This window comes from Grammomys surdaster, unplaced genomic scaffold (assembly GCF_004785775.1).
Source record: "Grammomys surdaster isolate TR1022 unplaced genomic scaffold, NIH_TR_1.0 126133, whole genome shotgun sequence".
In the NCBI taxonomy this organism is placed as follows: domain Eukaryota; kingdom Metazoa; phylum Chordata; class Mammalia; order Rodentia; family Muridae; genus Grammomys; species Grammomys surdaster.
The window spans coordinates 2,646,037-2,671,551 of record NW_021620941.1 but is presented as its reverse complement, the minus strand read 5'-3'; the positions used below and the strand labels follow the sequence as shown (position 1 = coordinate 2,671,551).

The 25,515-nt window shown below is 49.0% G+C and overlaps 1 protein-coding gene across 4 annotated transcripts in view; it reads left to right on the top strand.

Moving 5' to 3' along the window:
* Positions 1–25,515, top strand: part of Fubp3 (far upstream element binding protein 3) — a 50,176-nt gene that overhangs the window by 22,599 nt on the left and 2,062 nt on the right. For 2 of the 4 annotated variants that reach the window (XM_028756984.1, XM_028756982.1), the window contains exons 3-17: positions 2,522–2,555; positions 4,932–4,981; positions 5,288–5,359; positions 6,620–6,677; positions 8,532–8,694; positions 10,247–10,345; positions 12,938–13,042; positions 14,180–14,282; positions 14,980–15,080; positions 17,704–17,845; positions 21,243–21,403; positions 22,149–22,222; positions 22,503–22,574; positions 22,686–22,762; positions 24,472–24,543. In XM_028756984.1, coding sequence (XP_028612817.1) covers positions 2,522–2,555; positions 4,932–4,981; positions 5,288–5,359; positions 6,620–6,677; positions 8,532–8,694; positions 10,247–10,345; positions 12,938–13,042; positions 14,180–14,282; positions 14,980–15,080; positions 17,704–17,845; positions 21,243–21,403; positions 22,149–22,222; positions 22,503–22,574; positions 22,686–22,762; positions 24,472–24,543 — 1,383 coding nt within the window. The remainder of the gene's footprint in view (positions 1–2,521; positions 2,556–4,931; positions 4,982–5,287; positions 5,360–6,619; positions 6,678–8,531; positions 8,695–10,246; positions 10,346–12,937; positions 13,043–14,179; positions 14,283–14,979; positions 15,081–17,703; positions 17,846–21,242; positions 21,404–22,148; positions 22,223–22,502; positions 22,575–22,685; positions 22,763–24,471; positions 24,544–25,515) is intronic. The other 2 variants (XM_028756983.1, XM_028756985.1) reach the window with 2 other exon arrangements.

The window sequence follows — 25,515 nt, the reverse complement described above, 5'->3', positions numbered from 1 at the left end:
TGCTGGGATTTGAACTCAGGACCTCTGGAAGAGCAGTCAGTGCTCTTAACCACTGAGCCATCTCTCCAGCCCTTTTTTTTTTGGTTTTTGAGACAGGGTTTCTTTGTGTAGCCCTGGCTGTCCTGGAACTCACTCTGTAGACCAGGCTAGCCTCAAACTCTCAAACTCAGAAATCCGCCTGCCTCTGCCTCCCAAGTGCTGGGATTAAAGGTGTGCGCCACCACCACCCGGCTACTTTTTTTTTTTTTTTTTTTAGATTATTTCTGAAACTAGCAACAGCTTTCCTCAGCAAGAACTTCTTGTCCGCTCCCTCATGTCTGAGAAGTTGATTCCCCCCCAGCATCCCAGGCAGTTTCCACTGTGTGCTGCTTAGGGTCAGTGAGAATCATTATTCTGTGTGTGCCAGGTGCTGGGACTGTGCTAGGGAACTCAGAAAGGGAGATGGTAATGTCCTGTGTGCCTCCTTAGTGTGACCGTTGCATGGACAGTGCCCAACGTCTTTCTCACTGCTGGCTTCGTTTTTAGGTGCCCAGTAAGATAGATGCATGGACCCACACACATAGCTCTGTGTTATGCTTGTGTGGAGAGGGGAGAGATTTTGAGCTTCTCAGCTTACCTGAGGCTGAGCATTTACTTAGTGGAATCTGGTATTCTCCTTTGGTGCCATGGCCATTAAAGGCTGTGTATCTGGGAGTAATGGTATATGCAGGTTTGGTTCTAGTGTTTGTGAACGCCTGCACGTGTCAGAGAGTCAGTTAGAATAATACCAGCTGTGAGGCCCATGACATGTACCTTGCCAACAAAAAGGAACTTCAGTTGTGAGCACAGGCTGTCATTGAATGCTGTTTAAACAGAAGCCCTGGAATGTTCCGGTGAGTCTCACATGGTTCTTTGTTGCCAAGTTGCCCTTTACTGTGTTCCTGTGGCTTCTCTGTCTTAACGGAAGACCGTCATCCTGTTGTCTCTGAGCCAGAGGTCTGTAGTCTGCCATGTAGCTCTCACTGAGGACCTTATTTACTTGCAGGTGTTTAGTTCTTCTGTATTCAGCGGACTCTTCATCCTCTAGTAGAGGGATTCTGATGGAAATCAGGGAAGGTAAACTGTTGAGACAGGCTCATAGCCCAGGCTGCCCTTGAAATCTGTATATATTTAACTGAGGCTGGCTCAGCCTTTGAGTGCTGGAATGACAAGGGTAGATCAGCTGTGCAGCCCCATAAGCCTCTGCCCTTGCCCCTTTCTTTGGTGTGTTGTTTTGTCCCCTTCCTTGGTAGTGGACAGTTCTTAGGCAGAGCCCATGATGGGGATTCCTTTCCTAATCTGGAGAGTGTCCAGGTTTCGTGCGAATCCAGCCCTGGGTAAGGGCAGAGAAAGTTCTAAGGGTCAATTAAAAACAACTCTCTCCATGAGATAAGCGACTAGCAGTGAACAGTGTCTGTGCTTTGGCTGCAGACCATCATCTTGCTATTGATCCAGATGGAAGATGGTGTGGTTTTTTTTTCCTGGATCAATAGCTTCAGTGAACTCTGTAGTTTACTTTTTGCTGTACTGTTTCTCTGCATTTTCTCCTTTCAGAGTTTCAGGGTCTGGTTTGCTTTCCTTCGTCTCTTTATGGCCCTCCACTGTCCAGAAGATGGCAGGGTAGCTGGACAGGAAGCAGCAGCTCTTAAGCCTTCACTTTTTCAGCATAGGTGTGATTGACACTTATCTGCTTTCCCCAGAGACGTACTTCTGAATGTTCTTTTCGCATCTTGGAAGGTCCATTCAGTTCCTTACTGTCGGTTTGGGTGTATAGTCTCCCTTTGTCTGCTGACTATATTTCTTGAACTGCATTTTCCAGAAGAGAAACAGCACAGAACCATGTCTGCTGATGGCGGGTGAAGAAGGGGCACATCAATAGCTGAGAGACAGAAACTGGATCAGGGAGCCTGACAGAGCCACTCTGGAAATGGAATTGCAGAGTCTGTTCTGATACTGAGAGGCTGTTTGTTGCCACTCAATTCTGAAATGGGCTAGAGAAGCTGTGGCAGGAGGGCAGAACCTGGTCTCTGTACTGTTGTGGGTGGGGTGAGGGATGACAGAAGAGGGACATATGTGCGTGTCCTTAGTAACTACAGCTGCCTTGGAGCAGTCCTCTGCAGTGCTTCCACAGAGGTAAATCTGCTCATCTGGTTTTAAAGGAGCAGGAAGGTCCCAAGTATCTACCTTGAGTTTGGATGCCAAGCAGGAGGGAAAGGGCAGGATTTAGACAGACAGGCTTCCCTCGTAGGGCTCTCAGCATGTGGACATACAGATCAATTTCTTATCCTTCATTCAGCTGGACACTGGGTTAGACTGTTGAGCAAGATGTCCCCTCCTGTTTCATATCACATAACGCATTCATTTCAGCCACTGAGCCTAAATTACTGTTTGCTTTCTTTCTGCCTCCCTCCCACCCTCTGAACAGTAAGAATGCTGGTAAGGATGGAGTTAGTTTATCCGTGCTAATGCTTTGATTTTTCTTTTCTCTTTCTCTTTGCCACAGTAGGTAACCAGTTAGGGGCCTTGGTACATCAAAGGTAAGCAGTGGGTTATGTTTTATTATTTATTGATCATTTCTAATTGTTTATTGATCCACCATCTGCACTGGAGTGTTAGCAAGTCAGAGGTTGGAAGTGTGGGAAGCCAGGGGCTAGATTTTCTTAACACCCATGGTTTCTGCCAGCTCTCTCCAGAACAGTGTAGGCCAGAGGAACAGACTGATCCGAGGCACTAAACCAGCCCCTGTTGAGCCTCAAGAGACTTTCACAATGGAAGAGTTGCTCTCTTCCACTGTAGATTAAATTTGAAAGGAGGGTCTGCATTGTCCTGCTGATTCTGTGAATCTCCCAGTGCCTCAGATCTTCAGCCTCTTCACAGAGGAGAATGCAGTTCTTGGGTGAACAGTTTCTGGGGCTTCAGAAGCAGGATGTGCCTGGGATTGAGGATTTGTTGGGAAAATCTTGGCTAAGTGCCTAGTTTCTTCTCAGTCTCTCTTTCCCCCGTAACCCTCCATTAAGTTGAGGATTTAGGTACAAAGACCTTATGCTTTCAAAAGGTCCATCTGTAAGATAAGAGTATCTGGTCATAGCATCACCCATGGGAAGGGGGAAAGTGCTCAGGGGACTGTGGTGCTTCTCTTCTGCAGAGACTGTAACTGTCAGTTAGTGTCCTTAGTCTGCTCTGCAAGTGGCACAGCTCTGCCCTCTCTGTTATACACAAAATGCTGTGAGTCTGTTAACGTCACCAACAGTCAGTTAAGTGGAAGGTTTAGCCTGATTTTCTTGTTTCATTGTTTCATTTGTTTAATGAGTTAAAATAACTTACGTGAGGTTATTAGTATGAAATGCTGGTAAGTATTTCCTGTTAAGCTGTAATTCGCATGTTGCTTTTCCAGGGTGCCTATTCTTAGTGCCTTAGACCAGTTTCTGCCTTTCCTTCAGAATAGGTCCTTTGAGCTGGGTGTGGTACCAGATTTTATCGATGCACTTGTGAGGCATAGATGGAATGTTTGGGTCCAAGGCTAGTCTGGCCTACGTAGGAAGTCCCTGGCCAGCCAGAGGCACATAGAGGAGGGTTGAAGGGAAGCTGGAGATTGAGATTGATAGTCATTTATGAGTGCTGGGGAACTGGCCAGCCTGTGGTATTCTCCGTTGTGTATGTCGTTGTTTTAGGGCTCTTGTTGCGGTTGGTTTTATTTTCAGTGCTGGGGATGAGCTTAGGACTGTCAGCAATCATGCTACATAATCACCCTACACGGGGGTGGGGGTGGGGGGCTGATAAGTCCTGACATTACCCATTCATAAGCAGACCCAGCTCTCAACCTCATGTACAGGGTGCTGACCCCTGACAGCTGTGCTGAAGCACATCCTGGCAGGCCTGGCTTCTTCCAAGGGTTGTTGGGCCTTGAGGGCTGGTGGGTGCCAGGTATTGGCCCTGTTAGAATTGGGTGAATGCTTTGATTGCTCCAGATAGGGAGAGAAGTGGGGGAAAATCCCTGTGTGCAGGCTGAGGACAGCTCTAGTTGTGGTGACATGGTAGCAGTGCTGTTTATGCTGTTGCATTTCTTGTAAGTGCTTCACTCCCCTGAAAATGGACTGTGTTCGATCCTCTCCATGATGGGTAAAAATCCAGCTGTGTGAGAGAGCCTTAAAAACGTATGCTTTTTTTAAAGTTTTTGTTGTTGTTGTTGTTTGATTTTTTTTTTTAAAAGACTACTTGTATTTAGCATCCCCTAAGATAAATGTTTAGATTTAATTGCTTTCTGTGGTGCTGGGCAATTGGATATTCTCCACAATACACTGCATGCTACATTTTAAAGTTTGTTTGAAAGAGCCATGGACTCTTTTGTTGTTGTTGTTGTTGTTGTTTGAAGGGACCTAATGGACAGGATAGTATTTAACAAAAGTCTCTCACAGCACGAGTGAGGCGATTGTGCTGTCCTGGCCAGCACTGATGAGGCTCTGCAGGGTGCTGGTTTTCCTGAGCACATTCTACCTTAAAAGACACAGGTATATTGGAGGGAGGCCAGGAAACAGAGAGATCAGGACATCAAAAACATTGGCTGTTTTTATCTAGAGCTCGTACCTTACTAAATGTCTTGAAGGTCCTTCCGTACCCTAGCAGATCTGTAACTGTCCTGGGCTTGATGCCCCATCTGTAAGGCTCTGCCACTACCATAGCCATCTGTAGAAAAGGCAGCTAGGGAAGAAGTTGGTTTAAGGATCTAGATGTTTCTTCTTTGGCCAGAGATGAAGGCTTTGGGGTTCCCAAGGAATGCTTGACCAAAGGGGCCCCAAAATGATGTTCTCTGGGTGCTTGGGGAGGGCCAAATCAGCACAAATGATTTCAGCTTTCATCTTGGGGATCTAAGGTGGTTGCAGAAGTTTGGATTCTGTCTTTTTCTTTGTTTTTAGGACAGTAATAACAGAAGAATTCAAAGTCCCTGATAAAATGGTTGGATTTAGTAAGTATCCCTTACCTCTTGTCTGTTATACTCTTTAATGAGCATGTTACCTGAGGTAGCAGGCTAGGGGGAATGTGTCAGTACCTGGCCCCCTAGCAGTGCTTGCCACAGCTGAAGTAGTTACCTGCTGTGTGTCACATGTAGCTTCTGTTGCTGTGACGCCTATGAGCTGAGACGGGCTCGGCAGAGGTCAGCTTACAGTGAGCTGTGAGCACAGTGTACATGTTTGCTGCGATAATTGAGCTATCCGTGTATGTGTAAGTGTGGAAAGGGAGGCACGTTCTCACGCTGCTCATTTCATTGCAGTTATTGGCAGGGGAGGTGAGCAGATTTCACGAATTCAAGCAGAATCTGGGTGCAAAATTCAAATTGCCTCAGGTAAGGGCTGCTTTTCTCATCAATTTGTTTAGTAGAAATCAGTGTTACACAGCAGTTTCCAGAATCTGTGTCTTTGCTTTTGGTTAGAAGCTAGGGTAAGTATGTGTAATTGCTGTCTGTTTTGCACTTCTGGAGTTGGACCCCACGTGAGCACCAAAGCAAAAGCCAGCCTGGAGATGAGGTTCACACCGACTTCTAGGGCAGCACTCAACTCTGGCCAGTGTGACCTCTTCGTAACACCTGCCGGCTGGGCGAAGACCTATAGTTTCTGCACCAGAATGTGATGCCAGGCATAGTGGGGCCTGCACCCAGCTTCCCTGTACAAGACCATCCTTCCACTTTGTGGGGAGGACAGTAGGGCTCCTGGCTGAGTGGGCTCAGACACCTATCAGCACTCTTCAGACATCTTTCTGGACTCCTCAGACATTCTTTCCGTTTGATCATTTGACGTTGAAAGACACTGATTACAGAACAGTTTGGTTTTAGTTGTAGTTTTATAATGTCATCTGAGTGTGTCTTGTTTCCATTTGAGAGGAGGGAGTCTGGAGACATTTCTGTAGTTTGACATTTATACTATACTCACTTCAGTGTCTTGAAAGCAATAATGACTGCTAGCTATTTGTCTTGAGGATTTTGTTTGTTCATTTTTAAAGTGTCGGGGACTGAAAACAGCCTCATATACATAGGCTGAGCAGATACTAGTTCCCTCTCTCAGTGTTTTGAGAAAGGATTTTTAAGGAGTTTTTAGGATCAGTCTAAAACATATGGGTGTTGGAAACAAAGGGTTTTCTCTCATGTCAAATGACACAGGGACCAGTAGCACATCCTTGCTGCCAATTTCTTGGGATATGGATACAATAAATGCTATAATCTTGATGTGTTTGTGAAATCCTTAAGTACACCTCAGAGCAGTCTGCAGGCTGGTGACTATGGAAGTACTCTGCTCACAGAGTGAGGGAAACACGATGGAGGGACTGGGGTGCTAAGGAGCCTCTGGCAAGTCAGAGTGAGTGGGGGCTTGGTGATGAGGACCAACTCACAGAGCTCTGCTGTGTCCTGCTGGCTCCCTCGTGGGACTCAGTCTCTATGTTGAGAACTGAAGTTCTGTCCCCCAGCAAAGCAAACTGGTCTTTTTGGGAGACTGTGCTTCTGTGGGGGTGGTGTAGGAACCAGCCCCAGAGAGACAGTCTACACAGAGGCAAAGGCACATGGCTGCCTGATGCCCACCAACACACCTCATCTTCTTGATTCTTCTTATAGAGAGTTCTGGGATTCCAGAGAGGCCCTGTGTACTTACCGGAACCCCAGAAAGTATTGAGTAAGTTTGTTTTATTTACTTTTCCTTTCACTTCTTCTTCCTCCTTCCCCAAGTGAGGAGAAATAGAAGGCCAAAACTGTTACTGCAGCCTGTTGATCTGTGCTGAATCTGCCCACAGCACACCTCCAGTAGGAGAAGGCCTGGGAGGTTACCACAGCAGGAGAGCTCTTCTGTTAACCTCAAACACACAAGCCTAGGGTGCCTCCTAGCTGCCACGATCTCTCCATAAACCAGGGACTGAGCAGTGGACACTCATCCTGACTAAGCACGCTAATCAGCAACCTCGTTGTTAACACCTCCCATACGTGAACAGGCCTGGGTCAGAGGACTTGATCACTTGGTGAGCTTCAAAAAACTGGGCGCCAGGCCTTTTTCCTGGGCCGATTGATCTGCTTACCCTTCAGATATTTGTGGACTAAGTGAATCCACTCTCTGTGGTCTTTGTTCCACTCACAGAGCCCTATGAACCAGCCAGCAGGTGCCTTGGCTTTGGAGGCCGTTGGGAAGAGCCCTGATAATTTGTCTTGATTCCCTGTCCTGATACATGCTTGCTTATAGCCCTATACCAAACACAGAGCTCATAAACCCAAGTACCTCCTGGGGAGGAGGACTGTGCGGGCTGGAGTGGTTCGCTATCTCCGTTCAGTCTGTACAGTAGTGTTTGGCTAGGGAATGGAAGAGCTGAGATTATGTCTAGCTCAATAGGTAGGGTTGTTTTATTGTTTCCATTTCTCAGGGAGCCTAGATGGGTTTAAATTCTCTTGTTCTGCTGTAACATTGCAAGCGATGAACCAGAATAAATACCACTGGCAGGTGTGCATTATAGGGCAAGCTGGATGGTTTGCTGAAGTCACAGCATTTTTTTCCAGCACAGGTTAATCTAGTACACTAGCAAAATACTAAAAAGCTGCTGCAGCTGAGCCCGTAAGATGATTCTGCACACAAAGGCTCAAGACTGCAAAAGATGGCTCGTCCTTCCTACTCCTCTAAACGCACCTACTTTGTGTCTACCCAAGGAGCTCCAGCTTGAGAATTAAGCTCTAGGAGGAAGCTCTCTCTCCAGCACAGACAGCCTGTCTGGTTGATGACTCTGTTTCTCTTAGAATAACAACAAAAACAAAAGCTGTGATAACTTAAAGAGTAAATTCCGCAAATAACAGCCAGGGACGATTCTGGTGCAGAAAAGGAAACTGGCCCAACATGTGACATTGTAGGCTGGGTTGTTCTGTGGTCACATTGCAGAAATGAAGACAGATAGTCAGGTGCTCCCTGGAGTACAGCTGCAGCAGGACGCTGCCCCTCCTATCCTGAACCACACTGGAGATACGGGCTTAGCGGGGAGTCCTAAAGCAGTGTTGCTGGCAGCAGGGACGTTGGAGCTGAGGAGCTGAAGCGTGGCTACTAACCCTTGCTTTCTCCATCTCTCACCGCTCCTTCTCTTCCCACCCTTGCTAACAAGTGTGCTGAGTGTCTCCCTGGAAGGGTTGTGCCGGATTGGGGAGCAGAGGTGGACAGAGGACAAAACAGAGCTGCTGACATTGCAAGTAGGAGGCAGGGCACTGTGAAGATGCAAGCAGGTGCAGAGGGCAGACATCAGGGAATGGGGTCTGACAGTGCCGGCTTCCTGAGACTCCACGTGGGAACTAGTGCTGTGCTGTGCTGTGTGTTGCTTTTGAATTGCAGTTCTGTAGCATGGCGGATGGCTCAGACTGCCCAGGTTATGAGGCAGGAGCTGGAGCTGGATGGAGGGCTGCCTTGACTCCTTTGTGTTTTCCCTGGCACCATCTCCTTTCCCAGAACGTCTTAAACATCCATTTAATGCTGGCTCTCTTGTGATTTTTCTCCCTCCCAAAGACAAGCCAAACGGCTCCTGGGGCAGATTGTGGACCGATGTCGAAATGGGCCTGGCTTTCACAACGATATAGATGGCAACAGCACAATCCAGGAGCTTCTTATCCCTGCGTCTAAAGTGGGGCTGGTCATCGGCAAAGGAGGGGAAACAATCAAGCAATTGCAGGTGTGTGAGCACCATGTGGTGCCGAGCTGGGATGCCCTTGCACACTCTAGAGCCATGGCTCCCTTACAGACCTCTCCTCTCCTCTCCTTTTTTGACGGGCTAAGTGTCTGGGGCAGGAGAGACACCATGGGACAGCCTAGAGTCAGCGCTCCTGAAATCTGCTTCTTGTTACTATTGACTCTGTGCTCTTAAGCACGCTCACTTAGACAGACTGGGGTCACATACCTGGAATTTCACACCTGGGCTGAGGGCAGGAGGATCAGGAGTTCAAGAGTTTGAGGGCATCCTTGGCTACATGAGACCCTAGCTTGAGCGGGAGGGGGTCCATTAATAGCTAGGCACATTAATAGCTAGGTTCATTAATAGGTGGCACAGGCCTGGAGTCTTAGCACTTAGGAAGCTAAGGTGGGAAGATTATATATTAGAGGCTAGCCTGGCCAATATATAGCAAGACTTTATCTTTAAAAACTGTGCAAACAACTTCAAAAGCCTAGCTGTGACACAGGCCTTCGTCAGCATCCCAGCAGCACTCCGAGGCAGAAGCAGGTGGCTCTATGTGAGTTCTAAACTAACCTGGGCTACATTAAAAGACCTCAAGGTAAAAAAGCCTCAAGTGCTCATTACTTTTCAGGGACTCGGGGTTCTTGTCTATAGAAGAGGGTGGTGATGGCCTCACTATACTCAGAGCTGGACAGATACCTAGTCCCTAATTCCCATGAGTCACAGTGAGGAGGCAGCTCTTAGTTGCAGAGCCCTTTATCTGAGGTAGCTCTAATCAAGATGTTTGAAAGCTGGGTGGTGGTGGCGCACGCCTTTAATCCCAGCGCCAAGGGAGGCAAAGGCAGGCAGATTTCTGAGTTTGGAACCACCCTGATCTACAGAGCTAGTTCCAGGACAGCCAGGATCAAATAGATAAACCCTGCCTGGAAAAAAACAAAACCAAATATGACAGAATGTTTGAGATTGAACATCCAGCTAAGGCAGTATATATGTTCCCAGACAGACAGACAATAGTTACACTGACCCAAGAATGCCAGTACTCCTCGAGTTCAGTTTTAAGCAGACTTCAAAACGTTGTGGCTTTCGCAGGTGATGGCCTATGTGTCATACCTCAGGCCTCAGATTGTAGAAGGCCCTCCACAACCTAGGGTAAATTGTGAAAGCTTAGGACTTGGTATCACAGAACACACATTTCAACCACTTAGCCCTGAGCCCCTGGGTAGTTTGGGATGGGAGTGGGGCAGCACTTGATCTCATGGTGGGCACGTGTTGTCATTGCCTAACAATGATCAGAACACACGTTAGTGTGTAGCACTCAGTAGGAGCCGTGTCCTAGAGCTTAGACTCTGCAGACGTGAATAGAGGATGAGCACACTGAGCTTTTGTCTTATGTCTGTCAGTGTTCCCACAAGCCAGCCTGGGTCCAGATGAGAATCTTCCCTGTGGGAGGGAGGACATAGACTTTACGATGAACCAGCCCAGTCTGCTTCTGGAGGCATCGTGCAGTTCCCCTATGACACTGAGAGCTGTATGATTGCATGTTCCCCTTCAGGAGCGGACAGGTGTGAAAATGGTCATGATCCAGGACGGCCCGCTGCCTACAGGAGCAGACAAGCCTCTCCGCATCACTGGAGATCTGTTTAAAGTGCAGGTAGGAGGGAACTCATGGGTCAGCTTTGTCTAACCTAGTGGTTCTCAACCTTCCTAATAGTGCCACCCTTTAATACAGTTCCTCATATTGTGGTGACCCCAACCATAGAGTTATTTTTGTTACTACTTCATAAATGTAGTTTTACTACTGTTCTGAATCGTAATGTAAATATTTATGTTTTCCAGTGGTCTTAGGCAACCCCTATGAAAGGGTTATTTCTCCTTGGGAAGAGGCATGTTGTGACCCGCATGTTGAGAAATGCTGATCTGAGCCAAGTGGTTGTCAACACTTGGTGGTGCATCTTTGGGGAAAATATGATGGAGATAAAGTGTGTCTAGCTGTGCCCAGTGCCAAAGCCACTGGCTGAGTGTGGCCACGTAACAGGCCACTGCTTCAGGCAGTGCATGCACTGGTGTTCACATTTCCGATGATCTTGGGTAACCCAGATTAGGTATACTGTTAGTCTTGCTGGGCTGTGGTCAGCTTAAACCCGGGCCAGGTCGGGGTACAGATGAAAACAAGGGCTAGAGCCCAGACACATGTTTGCCATCAGTGCAGCTTTCTGAGTTGAAAGATGAGCCTGTGGCTGCTAGTCGCTTGTCCTGGTCCAGAAATGCAAGTGTCTGTGGGTATAAGATGTTGGTGAAATTCCAGTGTTCTGTCATCTGCAGCTTGTTTCTTCTTAAAACACCTAACTTGTCATGCATCTTTAAGAGCATTGGGCTTGGGGAGCAGGGGTGCATACCTTTAATCCCAGCACTCAGGAGACAGAGGCAGGTGGATCTCTCAGTTCCAGGACAGCCAGTGCTACACAGAGAAACTTTGTCTTGAAAAACAAAAACAGCAACTAAAAGAAAAGTACTGCACTTTGACCCAGTGAAGTTGGCCTCTGGTTGACTTTCCCTCCTTGGGCTGCTCTCACTGATGGCACAAAAGAGCGGTGCTGCTGAGAGCTGGGTGGAGGGCCAGCGATACTTTAGCTCCCCTCTCCCTTCAGGCCAGCTGCTCCCAGTGCCCTTCCTCCCCAGAACTGCCAGCCATCCTTAAAATGAGATTACTGGGCTGGGAAGATAACTTAATGGCTAAAGTGACTGCCTGGCAAGCAAGCATGAGGACTTGAGTCCAGTCCCCAAAACATACTTAAAGAAAAGAGAAGCTGGGTATGAATGACACACTTGTTATTCTCTGCTCTGGAACAGCAGAGATAGGTGGATCCCTAGAGGTCTCTGGTCAGGCAGCCTAGCCTAGCCTTCTTGGAAACCTCTAGGCCAGCGAGAGGCCCTCTGAAAAGTCAAGATATACAGGTGCTAGAGAGATGGCTCACTGGTTAAGAGCACTGGCTGTTCTTCCAGAGGTTCTGAGTTCAATTCCCAGCAACCACATGGTGGCTCAGAACCATCTGTAATGGGATCTGATGCCTTCTTCTGGTGTGTCTGAAGACAGCTACAGTGTGCTCACATACATAAAGTCAATAAATCTTAAAAATAAATAAATAAATAAATAAATAAATAAATACAAGGTGTACAACTCCTCAGGCTTCCACATATCAACACAAACATAAGTACACAGCCAGATTGCATCTTGGTTTTTGCTCATCAGTCAGTTTCAGGTGCGAGCCAATGGATCACAGTTTACACAGTGCTAGGGGTTGAGCCTGTGGCTTTGTGTGTGGTAAAACCGGTCTACAAACACTTATGTCCCCAGCTTCTTAGAAGGGGTCTCTCGCCGGGCAGTGGTGACACATGCCTTTAATCCCAGCACTTGGGAGACAGAGGCAGGCAGATTTCTGAGTTCGAGGCCAGCCTGGTCTACAGTGAGTTCCAGGACAGCCAGAACTACACAGAGAAATCCTGTCTCAAAAAACCCAAAAAAAGGGGGGGGGGGGTCTCTCTCAGGGAAATGCCTGTATTTTATTGACCTCTCTTCATAAATTTGCAGGGAAATAATTGATTTTTAAGTTCTTCAGTTCTTTCCTTTTGTAGTGCTAACACTAAACCTAAAGTCCTGGGCAGAGTGAACAGCACTAAGCCCATTATTTTATTAAAAACAGTGTAAGTAGAGGCACATCCCTTGTGGGAAGAGACAGTGGATCCACCTCATACTTTCCAGTCTGCGAGGCCATCTTCACCAGAACTCAATAACTGCTGCAGTTGAGCTGACCTGGGCTGTGGCTTGCTCATACACCACAAGCCTAGGGTTGTACAAGCTCCTAGGCTCTGCTCCTGGCACTCAGGTGTAAAAAGTCAAGATCTAAGAGTTCTGAGGGCAGGAGCTGTGTCTGTGGCCTGTCTTCCCTGTCCTCTGACTTCAAGGGAGCCTCCACCAGAACTCTTGAGGCCACTGGAAGGGATTTTTCTACCACACCTTCCTTACCTGTGTTGACCTAACTGCAAGTAAAGTGAGTGGGTGTATCAGTGTGAACCTTAGAGACAGAGGCAGAGCCAGATGAAGACATGCCTCTAAGAGCTCTCGTCCTTGCCAGCAGCTGAATACCTCCACGGTCTTGGGTCCCAGTGGTCATGATCCTGGCATTTCATGCTGCTGTCTTTCCAGGGTTTCCCCCATTGGTGCCTTTTGTTTCTCTTTGTACAGCAAGCAAGAGAAATGGTCCTGGAGATCATCCGAGAGAAAGATCAGGCTGACTTCCGGGGCGTGCGCAGCGATTTCACCTCCCGAGCGGGAGGAGGTAGTATAGAGGTAAGCTGGACTCACAGGTCAGAGGGCAAACAAGGTTGAGTTCAGAGCCAGCCTGGTTTACAGAACAAGCCCCAAGCCACTTAGGGCTACATATTGATACGACCCTGTCTCAAAAGCGGAAGAGGGGCACTAAAGTCACTGGTCATACTGCTCAGGGACGTGAAGAGGGACCAAGCATGGAGAGCCAGCTGCATTACTGGGCAGGTCTCGCCTCTGCTTTTCAGGTTTGCTTTAAAGGTTTACTTGACGTCCAGGTGGGGGCCAAAATCCAAGTTTTCTCAATGATAATATATTGTAGTTGTATCAAATCTATAATATTGTCTTATTGATGAGATGAATTGGTATCAAAATCTGTCCTGCAATTTTAATTTCTGCCACAGTGTACAAATATCACACCTGGTGCAGTGAGCCAGATTTACAGTGGCTACTTTGGATGAGGCAGAGTCGTGCAGAGAGCACAGTAGAAGCAAGAAGCAAGCAGTATTAGTGTTCAGTGGTGCAGTTTCTGTGGTGACCAGTGGCTCCTGAGTCTAGTTGGTGCTGCTGGTTGCTCCACAGCAGCATGCCAGCGGCTGATGCTGTGGCTTGTGCATTGTACCACAGCTTTTCAGTTAGAGAATAGATGACTACAGGAGACCACAGGGAGAGATAGCCAGCATGATGTATTTGTACGCATTTCACAGAACTTGGGAGATAAAAATGATCATTTTAAATCTTTTCTCTGTAGGAGTTCCCTTATTTTTATAACCCTTTTTAGTCCAATTTTATACTTCATACAGTCGTGAGCAAGATAATTATTAGTCACAGAATTACTCTAAAGGGAAACAGCCTTATTATTTTAATTTTGGAATTACACTATAATAAAAGCAAAGTCACTTATTTTAAAATTTTCCCTATTAAAAGAAAAGGCCAAGGACTTAGCAGTTAGTAGCAGTGGCTGCTCTTGCCAGAAGAACTGGGTTCAGATGCCAGTACCCACATGACAGCTCACAGCTACCTGTAGTTCAAGCCCTAGGGCATCCACTGTCGCTGAGGGCACCTGTACTCGTGTGCCACATACACACAGAGTTAAGATGGATTCGATGTTTACAAAGCCACTTGTGCACAAGCTCTGATGGGTTATGTCTCCCTGTCCAGGTGTCTGTGCCCAGATTTGTTGTTGGGATTGTCATAGGAAGAAACGGAGAGATGATTAAGAAGATCCAGAATGACGCTGGCGTGAGGATCCAGTTCAAACCAGGTTGGTTTGGTGTAGCCCTAGACGTGGACTGTGTTAACCATGTGTGCATTTTCTCTTTCTCTTTCTCTTTGGCAGTCTCTGTTTGCTCCCGGTCATTGTGTCTTTCCTTGGTTGTATACTGACTTGGTTTTCTTTCTGGCCTGTGGTTTCTAGCCCCCTTCCCCCAAGAAATGAAGATTTTTTTTTTTTTTTTTTTTTTTGGCTTTTCGAGACAGGGTTTCTCCGTGTAGCCCTGGCTGTCCTGGAACTCACTCTGTAGACCAGGCTGGCCTCGAACTGAGAAATCTGCCTGCCTCTGCCTCCCAAGTGCTGGGATTAAAGGCGTGCGCCACCACCGCCCAGAAATGAAGATTTTAATATGGCATTTTCAGTTTGTAATTTTGCGAAGTAAAGATTTCTTTACAAAATACCCCATTTAGATTTTATTTAATCAGACAGTTTACTGTCACAAAGAAAGGCAAACATCTTTCATGGAAGGCAAAGATCTGACTGTTGCTGAGACGGCCTTGAGCTCGGTGTTGTCCTACCTCAGTCTCCCAAGTGTTGTGTCATCTATACATGACAATGATCGGGTGTCACCCTGAAGCATGTGAAGACACACTCACAGTCCTCATCACACTCAGAGTTTAGACTGTGACACTCTCTTTGCATCCTTGCCCTTGGACTTGTCTTTACCCTGTCTCATCTGATTCCACAGACGATGGGATTAGTCCAGAAAGAGCAGCGCAGGTCATGGGCCCTCCAGATCGGTGTCAGCATGCAGCTCGAATCATCAATGAGCTCATCCTCACGGCACAGGTGGGTCCAGCACTCTGACTCGATGAACCCACCTAGAAACAGACAGTGCACCATAGGCAAGCCACCCAGCAGCACCTTGGTGCCCTGGCTGCTCAGGCCCCTAATTAGAGCCCAGAAGCTTCTCTATATCTGCCTTCTCCTGCCTGTGCGCTTTTCCTTACTGGTTTGTTACCCCTGCATTTATCACACAGAGTCTAGGTTTTTACTTCACATTTACTTCATGTGTGTGCAGTGTACATGTATGTATGGTGCATACAAGGTATGGCATGAATGTGCCAATCAATTCTCTAGAGACTCCATTGTGCTCCTCTTGAGGATCAGCTTCAGTTGTTAGGTTCAGTGGCAAGCACCCTTGCCCATTGAGTCACGTCACATACCCTGGGTTTTCTTAGGGGCAGCTATGTCTGGTCTGTGGCTCGTAGGCTATATGCATGCCACCTATAATTATAGCCCAACACAAAATTACAAGCTTAATGTACATTTTTAAATTCGTTTTTATTTAACTTTTTGTTTTGCTTGGGTAGTTATATTTGCTTTGTGTGTATGTTTGCTTGTATGTATATGTACAACGTGTATGCAGTACCCATAGAGGCCATAAGAGAGTGTTGGATCCCATGCAACCGGAGTTAACAGGTTGGTGTGAGCCACCTGGCATGAGCGCTAAAAAATGAACCTGGATCCTCTTCAAGTGCTCTTAACCACTGGATGTCTCTCTAGTCCCACTTCTGCGGGTCTGAAGCATGAGTTTTGTAGATGATTGTGTCTCTGTGGAAAAGTTGCACGTGCCTGACAGGACAAATACCAAGCAGAGTGCCCACTACCAGTAGTCAGGTATATTTGATATAAAACCACTGGAATGGAATCCAGGAAGCACAGCAGGACTTAGTCTGTCCCTGTAATACCATGTCTTCATACAGTTGAGTTTTGTTGTTGATGGTGTGGGAGCATTTTGGTACAGACCCTGGCTCTGTAGTACAGGCTAGCCTCGAACTTACATTGATCTCCTGCCTCAGCCTCCCAAGTATTGGGATTGGGAGTCTACTAGTCCTAGTCCTGCTCTTCTACTTGGTTCCAAGCTTGCTTTTAGAATGTGAGTTTGTATGGCATCATTAGCATCTGTAAACTTGGGATAGGGAGGCCATGCAAATAGTGCAGATTGCCACATCCTCCAGGTGTGCAGGAGTGAGCACATGCCAGGAACTAGAGCCAAAGGCCTGGATAGCATAGTGGAAATTGTATTGCCTGTTCCTCCATTAGCCCATGACTTCTGACAAGTTCTGAGGTGACAACAGGGTTTCTGCCTGTCTTGGCAGCAGCACACCAAGGGCTTTGACCAGGCACTGTGTCTGGTATGGCTCCCACCAGCAGTCTCATTGTAAATGTGTGCCTCCTGTTCAGTTCCTGATCACTTGGGTAGAAGTACACAGGTTGGGGCTTGGTTTTTAACCAGAGTCCAGGTGGTTTTTCTAGGGTTGAACATAGTTAATACCTTTCCTTTGTAAGTTTGGCAGCTGAAGAACCATCTGTCCGTCATATCCAGCATTGCAGCTGCTCATGTCAGAGCCTGACCAGAAACCCTCAGAGAACCTTGTTCACCCTTCAGTCTTCTCATCTAGTTAGCTTAGCATTGTGCTGGCTTAGCTTCTAGGTGAGTGTGTAGTTGTCCATAGTCGGCAGGGACTTGTTCATTGTGCAGAGCTGCTCCAGACTCTAAGTTGGCCAAGCACGGAAGAGGGATGAGGCCTGCTGCCTTTGCATGGAATAGAAGGACTCCTCCATTAGAGCGACTCATGTTTCCCAGACACACCCAGTTGGGCTTTCTAGGTCCCTTTGCTCCTTGGTCTTAAAGACAGACTGGCTTTTTAATACAGGCCTTCTGCTACAGTCCACCCTTTCTAAGAAGTTACTCTTGAGCATCTCTCTATGCCTTCTTGGTGATAAAACTGCTTTTTTTGTTAAATATGTATTTTTATTGTGTATACTTGTCATTATATGTGCATGTTCACATGCAATGGCCTGTGTGTGGAAGTCGAAGGACGACTTGCAGGATTTGGATCTCTCCTTCCACCAGGTGAGCAAGTCTCAGGGATCAAAATCAGGACAGCAGCGGTCTTAACCCACTGAGCCATCTCACCAGCCCAAGAAACTTTTTTTTTAAGTCCCGTAATCCTTTCTGCTGGTCTGAGAACAGAATGTTTTAGCTCACAGTGCAGTGACTGGGTTGTCTTCTGTAGTAAGTAGCCTTGTTGGAGAGTTAGGTCACTTTCAGATGCTGGTAGCTCTTGAGCATCTATTATCCGCTCCAACAGACCAACAAGAGTTAGCCTTGGCTTCAAGTAAAGTCTAATCTTGAGGGCCCTTGTAATGAAAATGCAAAAGGTCCCAGGCTTCAGCCCAGAGTTTTTGACTTCCTGTTATAGGCAGGTATGTAGATGCTATGTGGATGTTTTTACGTGACTTTTTATACCAAATTGCTTGTATTCTGAATGCGAGCTTCTGAGTCTGAAACGTTGAGGGTCAGGTGTGTAGTGTTAGATATATGCTGTCATTATTTCACCTGCTCACCAGGAAGGATGAGTGTGCTGATGGCAAAAGCCTCACTGTCACCATTTTCCCTTGCCAGGAAAGAGAGATCCTTGGAGGCCTCGCGGTAGCAAGAGGAAGAGGCCGAGGCCGCGGCGACTGGAGTGTGGGCACTCCTGGTGGTGTCCAGGAGGTCACATACACAGTGCCAGCTGATAAATGCGGCCTCGTGATAGGTAAAGGTAAGAGGCAGCTTTTTCTGTCTCCTGCAGCTGCTCAAGGGAGGAAAAGCCTATATTCAAAGTGTCTCTGGGCTCACTGTCTTGGCTTGTCATAATGGAGGCAAAGCACATGTTTGAGTTGTAATCTGGAAATTAGGACACACACACACCCCCCCCCCAAGGCTATTGGAGAGAGGCTGGGGAAGGTGTGAGCCTTCAGTGCTTGTTATGGACTTTGATGAACTTGGTCCTAGATAAGTCACGAACACTCATGCTCATGCCTGCTGCAGAGTGCTTCTGACAGGAGACATCCTTTCCCTCAGTGGGTTTGGGCACTGAGTCTTTGTGGACAGCATGGGAGCCTTGGAGCAGTTGCATACAGCTTGTGGAGGGAAATAGAGATTGGTTTGTTAGTTGCTCCTAAACATTTGGGGGCTGTTTAGAACATTGGGTGAAAAGCCTCTTTCTTGCCTGCATAGTGCCTTCCTTCCTGACACCCAGCAGGGAGTGGGCAGAGTAGGCCATGGGACCACCTTGTCTTGACTAGCCTCCCTGGGAGCACTGAGCTGGACTTTGCTGCCAGCAGGACTTACTGGCTTTTGTGTTTCCCTTTAGTGTTCATTTGACAGCATAAGATGTCTTTTCCCCAGAGTCATGTCCTTCCCCCTCCCCCCATTTCTTCTTACAGGGAATGTGTCTTGGCCTGTTTCCACCAGCAGATCTCAGGCTCTGCTTATGTGTCCTTGGGAGCTGGAGTGAGTGTTACTAGCACCGGCCCCAGGACTTGTAGTTCCCCCTACTTGGGAGTATCTGACCTCTTTTAAGATATACTCTCTGGTATCCATGTCTTTCAGATGATTGGATGGTAGGAGAAGTGAAGGGTTTTGGTTTTAGTTTGCGATCAGTTACCCATGCTGCCTCTACCTTGTGAGCCTCTTGCTTCAGCCTCTAGGTCAGTGGTTCTAAGTCCTCCTGACACTGCAGTCCTTTAATGCATACAGTTCCTCATGCTCTCATGACCCCCAACTGCAACGTTATTTCATTGCTACTTTATAATTGTAATTTTGCTACTGTTATGACTTAGAATGTTAATAGCTGGTATACAGGATATGTGATATGTGACCCCTGTAGAGGTCCCGACCCACAGCTTAAGAACCACTGCTCTAGGATTGCAGCATGGTGACTGATGGAGGAGCAGTTTGCTTTTCTTTTCACATGTGTAAAAGATCCTAGTAGCTGCTTAGAATGGTAGGCGCTCCCACACCCCACCCAGCTCGTAGACAGTACCAAGAGATTAAGTCCACCTGATACCTATAGGCAGGGATCTCATCTAGGAGTGTCGGCACTTTGAAAACCATCTTGTTAGTAATTTCATTTGCCTCTGTCACAGAAAACCCTGGCAGAAGCACCCCATCTGTGTACTCGTGCGTGCGTGCGTGCGTGCGTGTTTGTTTGTTTGTTTGTGTGTGTGGTGTCATGTCATTGTCCATCCTCTACAGAGCCACCCAAGTAGGTCCTAGAGGACAGGGATAACAGAGCAAAGTGTTCAGTAACTGTCTGGGACCCGCCAGAAGCTAAGGTGATCATGGAGAGACTCTTTCAAGTGAGCTGTTTCTTTTTCTTGGGAAAAGCATGTGGCAGAAAGAGACAGAGACAGAGAGAGACGAAGAGAGCGAGAAAGCAGGAGCGCCCAGGCAGAGCTCTCCCAACTCCTGCCCTTGGACAGCCTCCCGGCCCCTGCTGGATTTCCATGATAAACACAGCAACATTGACAGATAGTCTGGCCAGCCCTGCTCTTGTCAGCCAGGCCTTTTAGCAGCTTTGATTAATTGCTTTACGATTTCACGTCCAGCCGGCTGCTGGTGGGTCACTTCTGCCCCCCATCAGGTGGAAGAATGGATCAGGCTGCTGAATGAGTCCAAGACAGCCACCATGTGCCAAACTAGTGACCTCATTTTGAAGGAAGATGAACTTAAATTAACTCCTTCTGGCCGTATGCAGTTTTGCAGTGCCTCCGTGTCCGATCGCCATGCTCCTGAGGCCTCCCAGCAGAGCGGCTTGGGCTGCTGGCCTGGCTAAGGTGGGGCTGCCCGGTGTCAGTCTCAGGCATACTTACTCTTGCCTGCTGCCAGGGACTACTGAGCCTAGACACGTACAAGTGCCTGTGGACATGCTCTCTGCTTTTTTCTTCCTCATTGCATCCAAATCTTGATTGGGAACAAAATAGCTTACCCTTCATGGGGCAGAGATGATGAAGGCCTTAGCTTCTGAGAAGAGGACCCAGGAGCTACACTGGGCATACAGAAAACACTTCACTGTCAGCCCGACTACCTGGAATGGTCACCAGGACTCCCCTCCAGTTTTGTTCCTTGACCCTTTTGAGATGAACTAAAGTCAGAGCTTGTCCCTGCTCTTTCTCCTCCTCAGCTGCCTCCCTCCCTTGGTGGTGTGCTTAGATTAACGTTCATCTGCTGAGGCAGTAGAGAAGGGTGGAGTGCGGAAGGAGAGTTCTGGGATATGCACACCTGTCATTTCAAGCTGGGTGTGACTGGAAATGGGCAGGGGCAGCCCAACACTTACCACATGGTCTCTGCTTTGGGGCTCGTGGGGCTCCCTGCTCCCCTTACACCAGACCTTCCAACATGTTCTCTGCAGTTTTGTAAAGCGTGTGCTCCAGGTTTTCCTTGTATTCTGAGAGTACTCTATTCCCAGAGAGTTGATGCAATAGATCTGTAAGTTCTGTGAAATTTCAGAAGAATGGGTCATTGTTCACTGGCTAGTGGAGTTTTTGTTACACATGTTTCATTAAGAGGCTGAGTCTTGCCGGCTTTCAGAGAGAACAACTAAATTTCCATCACCCGCTCCATCTAGGCCATATGCCCTGTCTCCTCCCCCTCTGTACTGCTTCTGTCTGGACCCATCCCCCCACCAAGGCAGGGGGACCTGAGAGGGAACAGGGTGTAATATTGAAGACCAGAGTGGGCTCCAGGCATTGTTGGTCTGTAGCCGCCCATTTGACCTGTGGAGGGAGGGCAGCCCCTACCCAAGCTGAAGGCCCCCATTGTGTATGGTAGGGCCATCAGGTCTCCATTCTTACACTGAGGAGGGTCAGCCTTTCCTGGGTGGACTTCAAGGCAGGCAGAAATGAGTTCAGTGGCCTGCAGCAGTTGGGCCCGGACCCTTCTATGGGGCCCTGTGGCCACAGAGGCTTCAGTCCAGCTCCAACAGTCATCTTGACTCCAGATGGCTAGTGTTGCCCACAAGAAGCCCTGGATTTTTGTCAGGGCCTATGTGCAGTAAGCAGAACAGAGTGACTGTTTGTGGGCAAGTGTTAGCATGTGCGTTTCAGCTTCTCCTAAACATAGGCCACTGACTCTGGGTCACCTCTGGTCTAATCAACCATATCTCCTGCCTGCAGGGGGCGAGAACATCAAAAGCATCAACCAACAATCAGGTGCCCATGTGGAACTTCAGCGGAACCCCCCTCCTAACACCGACCCTAACCTGCGGATATTTACCATCAGGGGTGCTCCTCAGCAGATCGAGGTGGCCAGGCATCTCATAGATGAGAAAGTTGGCGTACGTACACGGGCCTTTCCCCACCTGGCTTATACTAGCTGGATTTGCTTTTGGATGTCCAAGGTACCTGCTTTCCCCCAGAACCTTGTGCTTCCTGTGCCTTTCCATCCTTGCATCATGTGGGGGCAGCCTCTTCTCCTCTCCAAAGGAAAGTCCAAGGCTCAGGGAGTGCCAGGCCCCAGATGCAATGAGAGAAGTCTCTGACTTGACTGCCAGGGCTTCAGCAGTCAGACCTCTGGCCATGTCCCTGCAGGCATAGATGAGCTGTGGGAAAGCAGCCTTCCCCCAGCACTGCCCCAGGCTCCCTCAGGCAGCACCCTGGCCACCAGCCCTGCAGGCAGCTTTCATTGACTCTGGCTTTAGTTTCAGGCACCTCAAAGCAGATAAAGAAAGGGAGTGTTGATGGAGGACAGATGGGCCACTGCTCACCTCAATGGGGACGTAGAATGGCAGAAAGAGCCCTGGGCCAGCCTAAATTGACGGGAGAGTCAAGCAGGTTGGTCCTCCCCCAGGGTGACATGCAAGGGCAATCGTGGTGGTGCCAGGACTGGCTGTGTGGTGGTCTTGGTCATTTGAGGGGCAGAGCCACCACTGCAGACATTGTCTGCTGGGGAAGGAAGCTAGTGTGAGCGCAGAGCTGTCTCCTTCACTTGACTTGCCTCCCATAGTGGCTTCCCTGGGTGGGCCTGGGCAGAGGGCAGTGTGACTCGGCGACACAGATGAGAGCTCCTCTGTGCCCTCACAGGGTGCCAGCCTTGGAGCCCCTGCGGCCTTCGGACAGAGCCCCTTCAGCCAGCCACCCGCTGCACCGCATCAAAAGTGAGTCTTCTGCCTCCGTCCTGGTGGAAGGTTCATTGCCCGTCTAACCTTCCTAGTCCAACTCCTCTGAAGTGCTAATCCAAGTCCTGGGTGGGGACCGCAGTGTTTTCCTCTCTCTGTTCTGTCCTATAGATTGCTGACCAGTCAGGGTAAAGCCCAGAGCTCAGGGGTTTCCAGTCACAGTCTTCCCAAGGGAGCACAGTGCCTGGGGAGAGGGGAGTGGGTTGAGGGGGCAGCCAGCCCTTCCTGCAGATCAACAGTGCTCCTCCCTTCCCTACAGCACCTTCCCTCCCAGGGGCTTCCCCAACATCGCTGCTAAAGTTAACGGGAACCCCCACAGCACCCCTGTGAGGTAGGTGATTAACTGTCCGTCTGCCAGTAGTGGGGGTGAGGGAGGCAAAACAGTAAAGGGGGAGAACTCTGTGCCCGGCACTGTCTCAAAGGATTCTTCTGTCACCCACAGTGGCCCTCCAGCTTTTCTGACCCAAGGCTGGGGCAGCACTTACCAGGCTTGGCAGCAGCCTACACAACAAGTCCCAAGTAAGTGACCCACAAGGTGTGAGGATATACACCAGGGTGGCTGATGCCCACAGAGCCAGGCAGCTGGGTGGGGTGGGGTGAGTTGCTCAGGTCTACTCCTAGAGATGGGGACCTAGAAGACCCAGGCAGTGGGAAAGGCACAGAAGGGGAGGCTGCTTTCCCTGGCTCACCTGACCTCCTCAGAACTGGGGTGGGGCTGGGAATGACAGTTGCTGTGGTTTGACAAGGCTCTCTCCTTCCCGTCTCCATTTCTAAGGCTAAGCTCCAACCAAGAGCTTCTCTGCCCTCTGCTTTCCTGAGCAGCCTCCTGCCTGCTGAGGGCCCTCACTTTATCTCCTGTGTCAAGGCAACTTCTTGCCAGTGACCTAGAAAAGGGCACTTTCTGTCACCTAGACTTCTCAGAAACAACTGTCTCTGCTGAGCCGCTACAAGGAGGGTCTTGTACAGTCTTGAGTCCCTCTCCATGTCCACTGTGGCCCAGCAGGCTCTGCTCTGCCTTTCTCAGACTGCAGCTGAGCTGTGTCATGAGCTCTGTAACTCAGCCATTCTGGTCCCTTTTCTCCCTCAGCTCTGATGACTCCAGTGTCAGGCTCTGACGGGTGCTTCCCAGGGAGTACCTGCTGGTGCTGGGGTCCACACTACGTCACACTGAGCAGGCTTGCTCTGCTAAGCTGGTAGTACTGGGTTCCCGAGCATTCTGCTGTCTCCTTGCCTCCTTGGAAGTAGCGTTCTCCAAGTGCTGGGCTCCTGGATACTGTTCCAAGAGGCGAGAGGATGGCAGGCTTGTGATCCTGTTGCCCCGTTGCTCCCAAACATACCCCTGGGAAGAAAGGTCCTCCCCACTTCCCCAGAGGGTGCACTTAAGAGTCAGGGCCCAGCAGAACCCGAAGCCTAGTTGGTTGGCTTTGGTATGGGTGGTAAACAGGAAGAAGCAAGACAGACTAGCTGCTTCCAGCTGTGTGGCTGAGCCGTGCCTGTGTACAGGTCAGGACCTGTGCAGGCACGGTGCTGTGCACACCCTATGTTGCAGGGAAGAAAACAGAAGCTGTTACTTGCTGCAGTGCAGCACCTGTCCCCTACCCCTCCATTGGTCTTCAGTTAATTAGCATGGCAAAAATAGCAGGCAGTCTGCTGAGCTGTGTGGATTGGCATGGTCTTCACATGCCTCTGGCTGCCTCACATTCACTCTGATAAGTGGTGAGGGGCTTTGGTGAGCTAGTTCCTGACCTCTCTGCCTTGTTATCTGCCCAAGCCTAATGCTGCCTTTCCTTGACACTGGATGTCTCCTCATTCTTGTCTCCCCTGACAACAGTGGAGAAGGAGGCCTCTAGGCCTCTGTGCTGTTCCCACACAGAAAGGCCAGGCCAGGCAGGGTCCCAGGTGGGCCTGTTACTTCTGCCAGTGACATGTGCACCATCACACATGTGCACAGGGTCTCTGGCTTCAAACCCCAGGTCTATGACTTTATGTCAGGACTTCATGTCAGGTTCTATACAGGGAATCTCCGCTCCTAACCTCTCTCGTCCAGAGGCACAGTGGAGCTTGTGGGTCTCATGAGGTGTCAGCGCCATTTGGACCCTGTCCATGAGGACCTAGGTTCAGAGTTTAAGAAGGCTTTGGCCTTGGTTGAAACTGACTTGACTGGGGCTGAAGTGAGCCATGGTGGGGGTTGATGAGCAAGGCCTGACTGCTGTCTGTTTTCTGCACAGGCCAGCAGAGCCAGCCACAGAACAGCCAGCCCGACTACAGCAAGGCCTGGGAGGACTATTACAAAAAGCAGAGTGAGTGCAGCAGTCCATCATGTGCTGTCCAGCTATGGGCCTTGCTGTCCAGGGCCACCTGGTTTATTTGACACCCTCTCTGGGGCTGTGTCTAGGTGCCCACCTTGTCTCTCCCTGTGTCTTGTCAGAGGAAGCCAGATGTGGCCAGTGCCTGCTGGGTGTATTGTCTGTCCTCAGTCATTGGGGGCCATGTCAGGGCAGGCAAGAGGTCACAGTGCAGAGAATGGGGCTACCACTTCACTGGTTGCTGGTACCAGTGAAGTACCTTTGGAGTCCATTTCTCCTTATAATACCAGGAACCGAGTCAAGCTTGAAACTGATTTTCGTGCCAAATGAAAAATGCCCCCAGGGTGATTGTCTTAGCAGAGGGCCTTGGCATGTTCAGGTCTAAGCCATTTCTGGGTCTAGTGTAGGGTTCCCTGACAACATTTTTTTTTTAAAAAAATTTATTTATTTTATGTACGTGAGTGCACTGTCTTCAGACACACCAGAGGAGGGCATCAGATCCCATTACCGATGGTTGTGAGCCACCATGTGGTTGTTGGGAATTGAACTCAGGACCTCTGGAAGAGCAGTCGGTGCTCTTAACCACTGAGCCATCTCTCCAGTCCTCCCTGGCAACACCTCACACCTTGAACTATCATTTGCAGATTGGAAGGCCCACGTTAAAGCTGCTTGGCCTTGGGGGCAGAATCATATCTGGGCCACTAGCTGCACTGGTGACTGACAGGCAGGTGTCAAGGTGGTCTCATCACTGAGGCTTGGGGCCTATTTAACACCGGCTCTACCTCACCCTAGCCCCACCTGAAAGCTACACTGCACTGTCTCCCCGCTCTGGCTGTTGATTCTTTGGCATCCAGAGTTGCTGGCAGGCAGATTGGGCAGTGTAGTCCTAGAAAGTGTAGCCTCTAGGTGGGCTTTGGTAGAGGCTGGTAATGCTTGAGAAAGGACTTCCCACACCCTCCCCTTCCG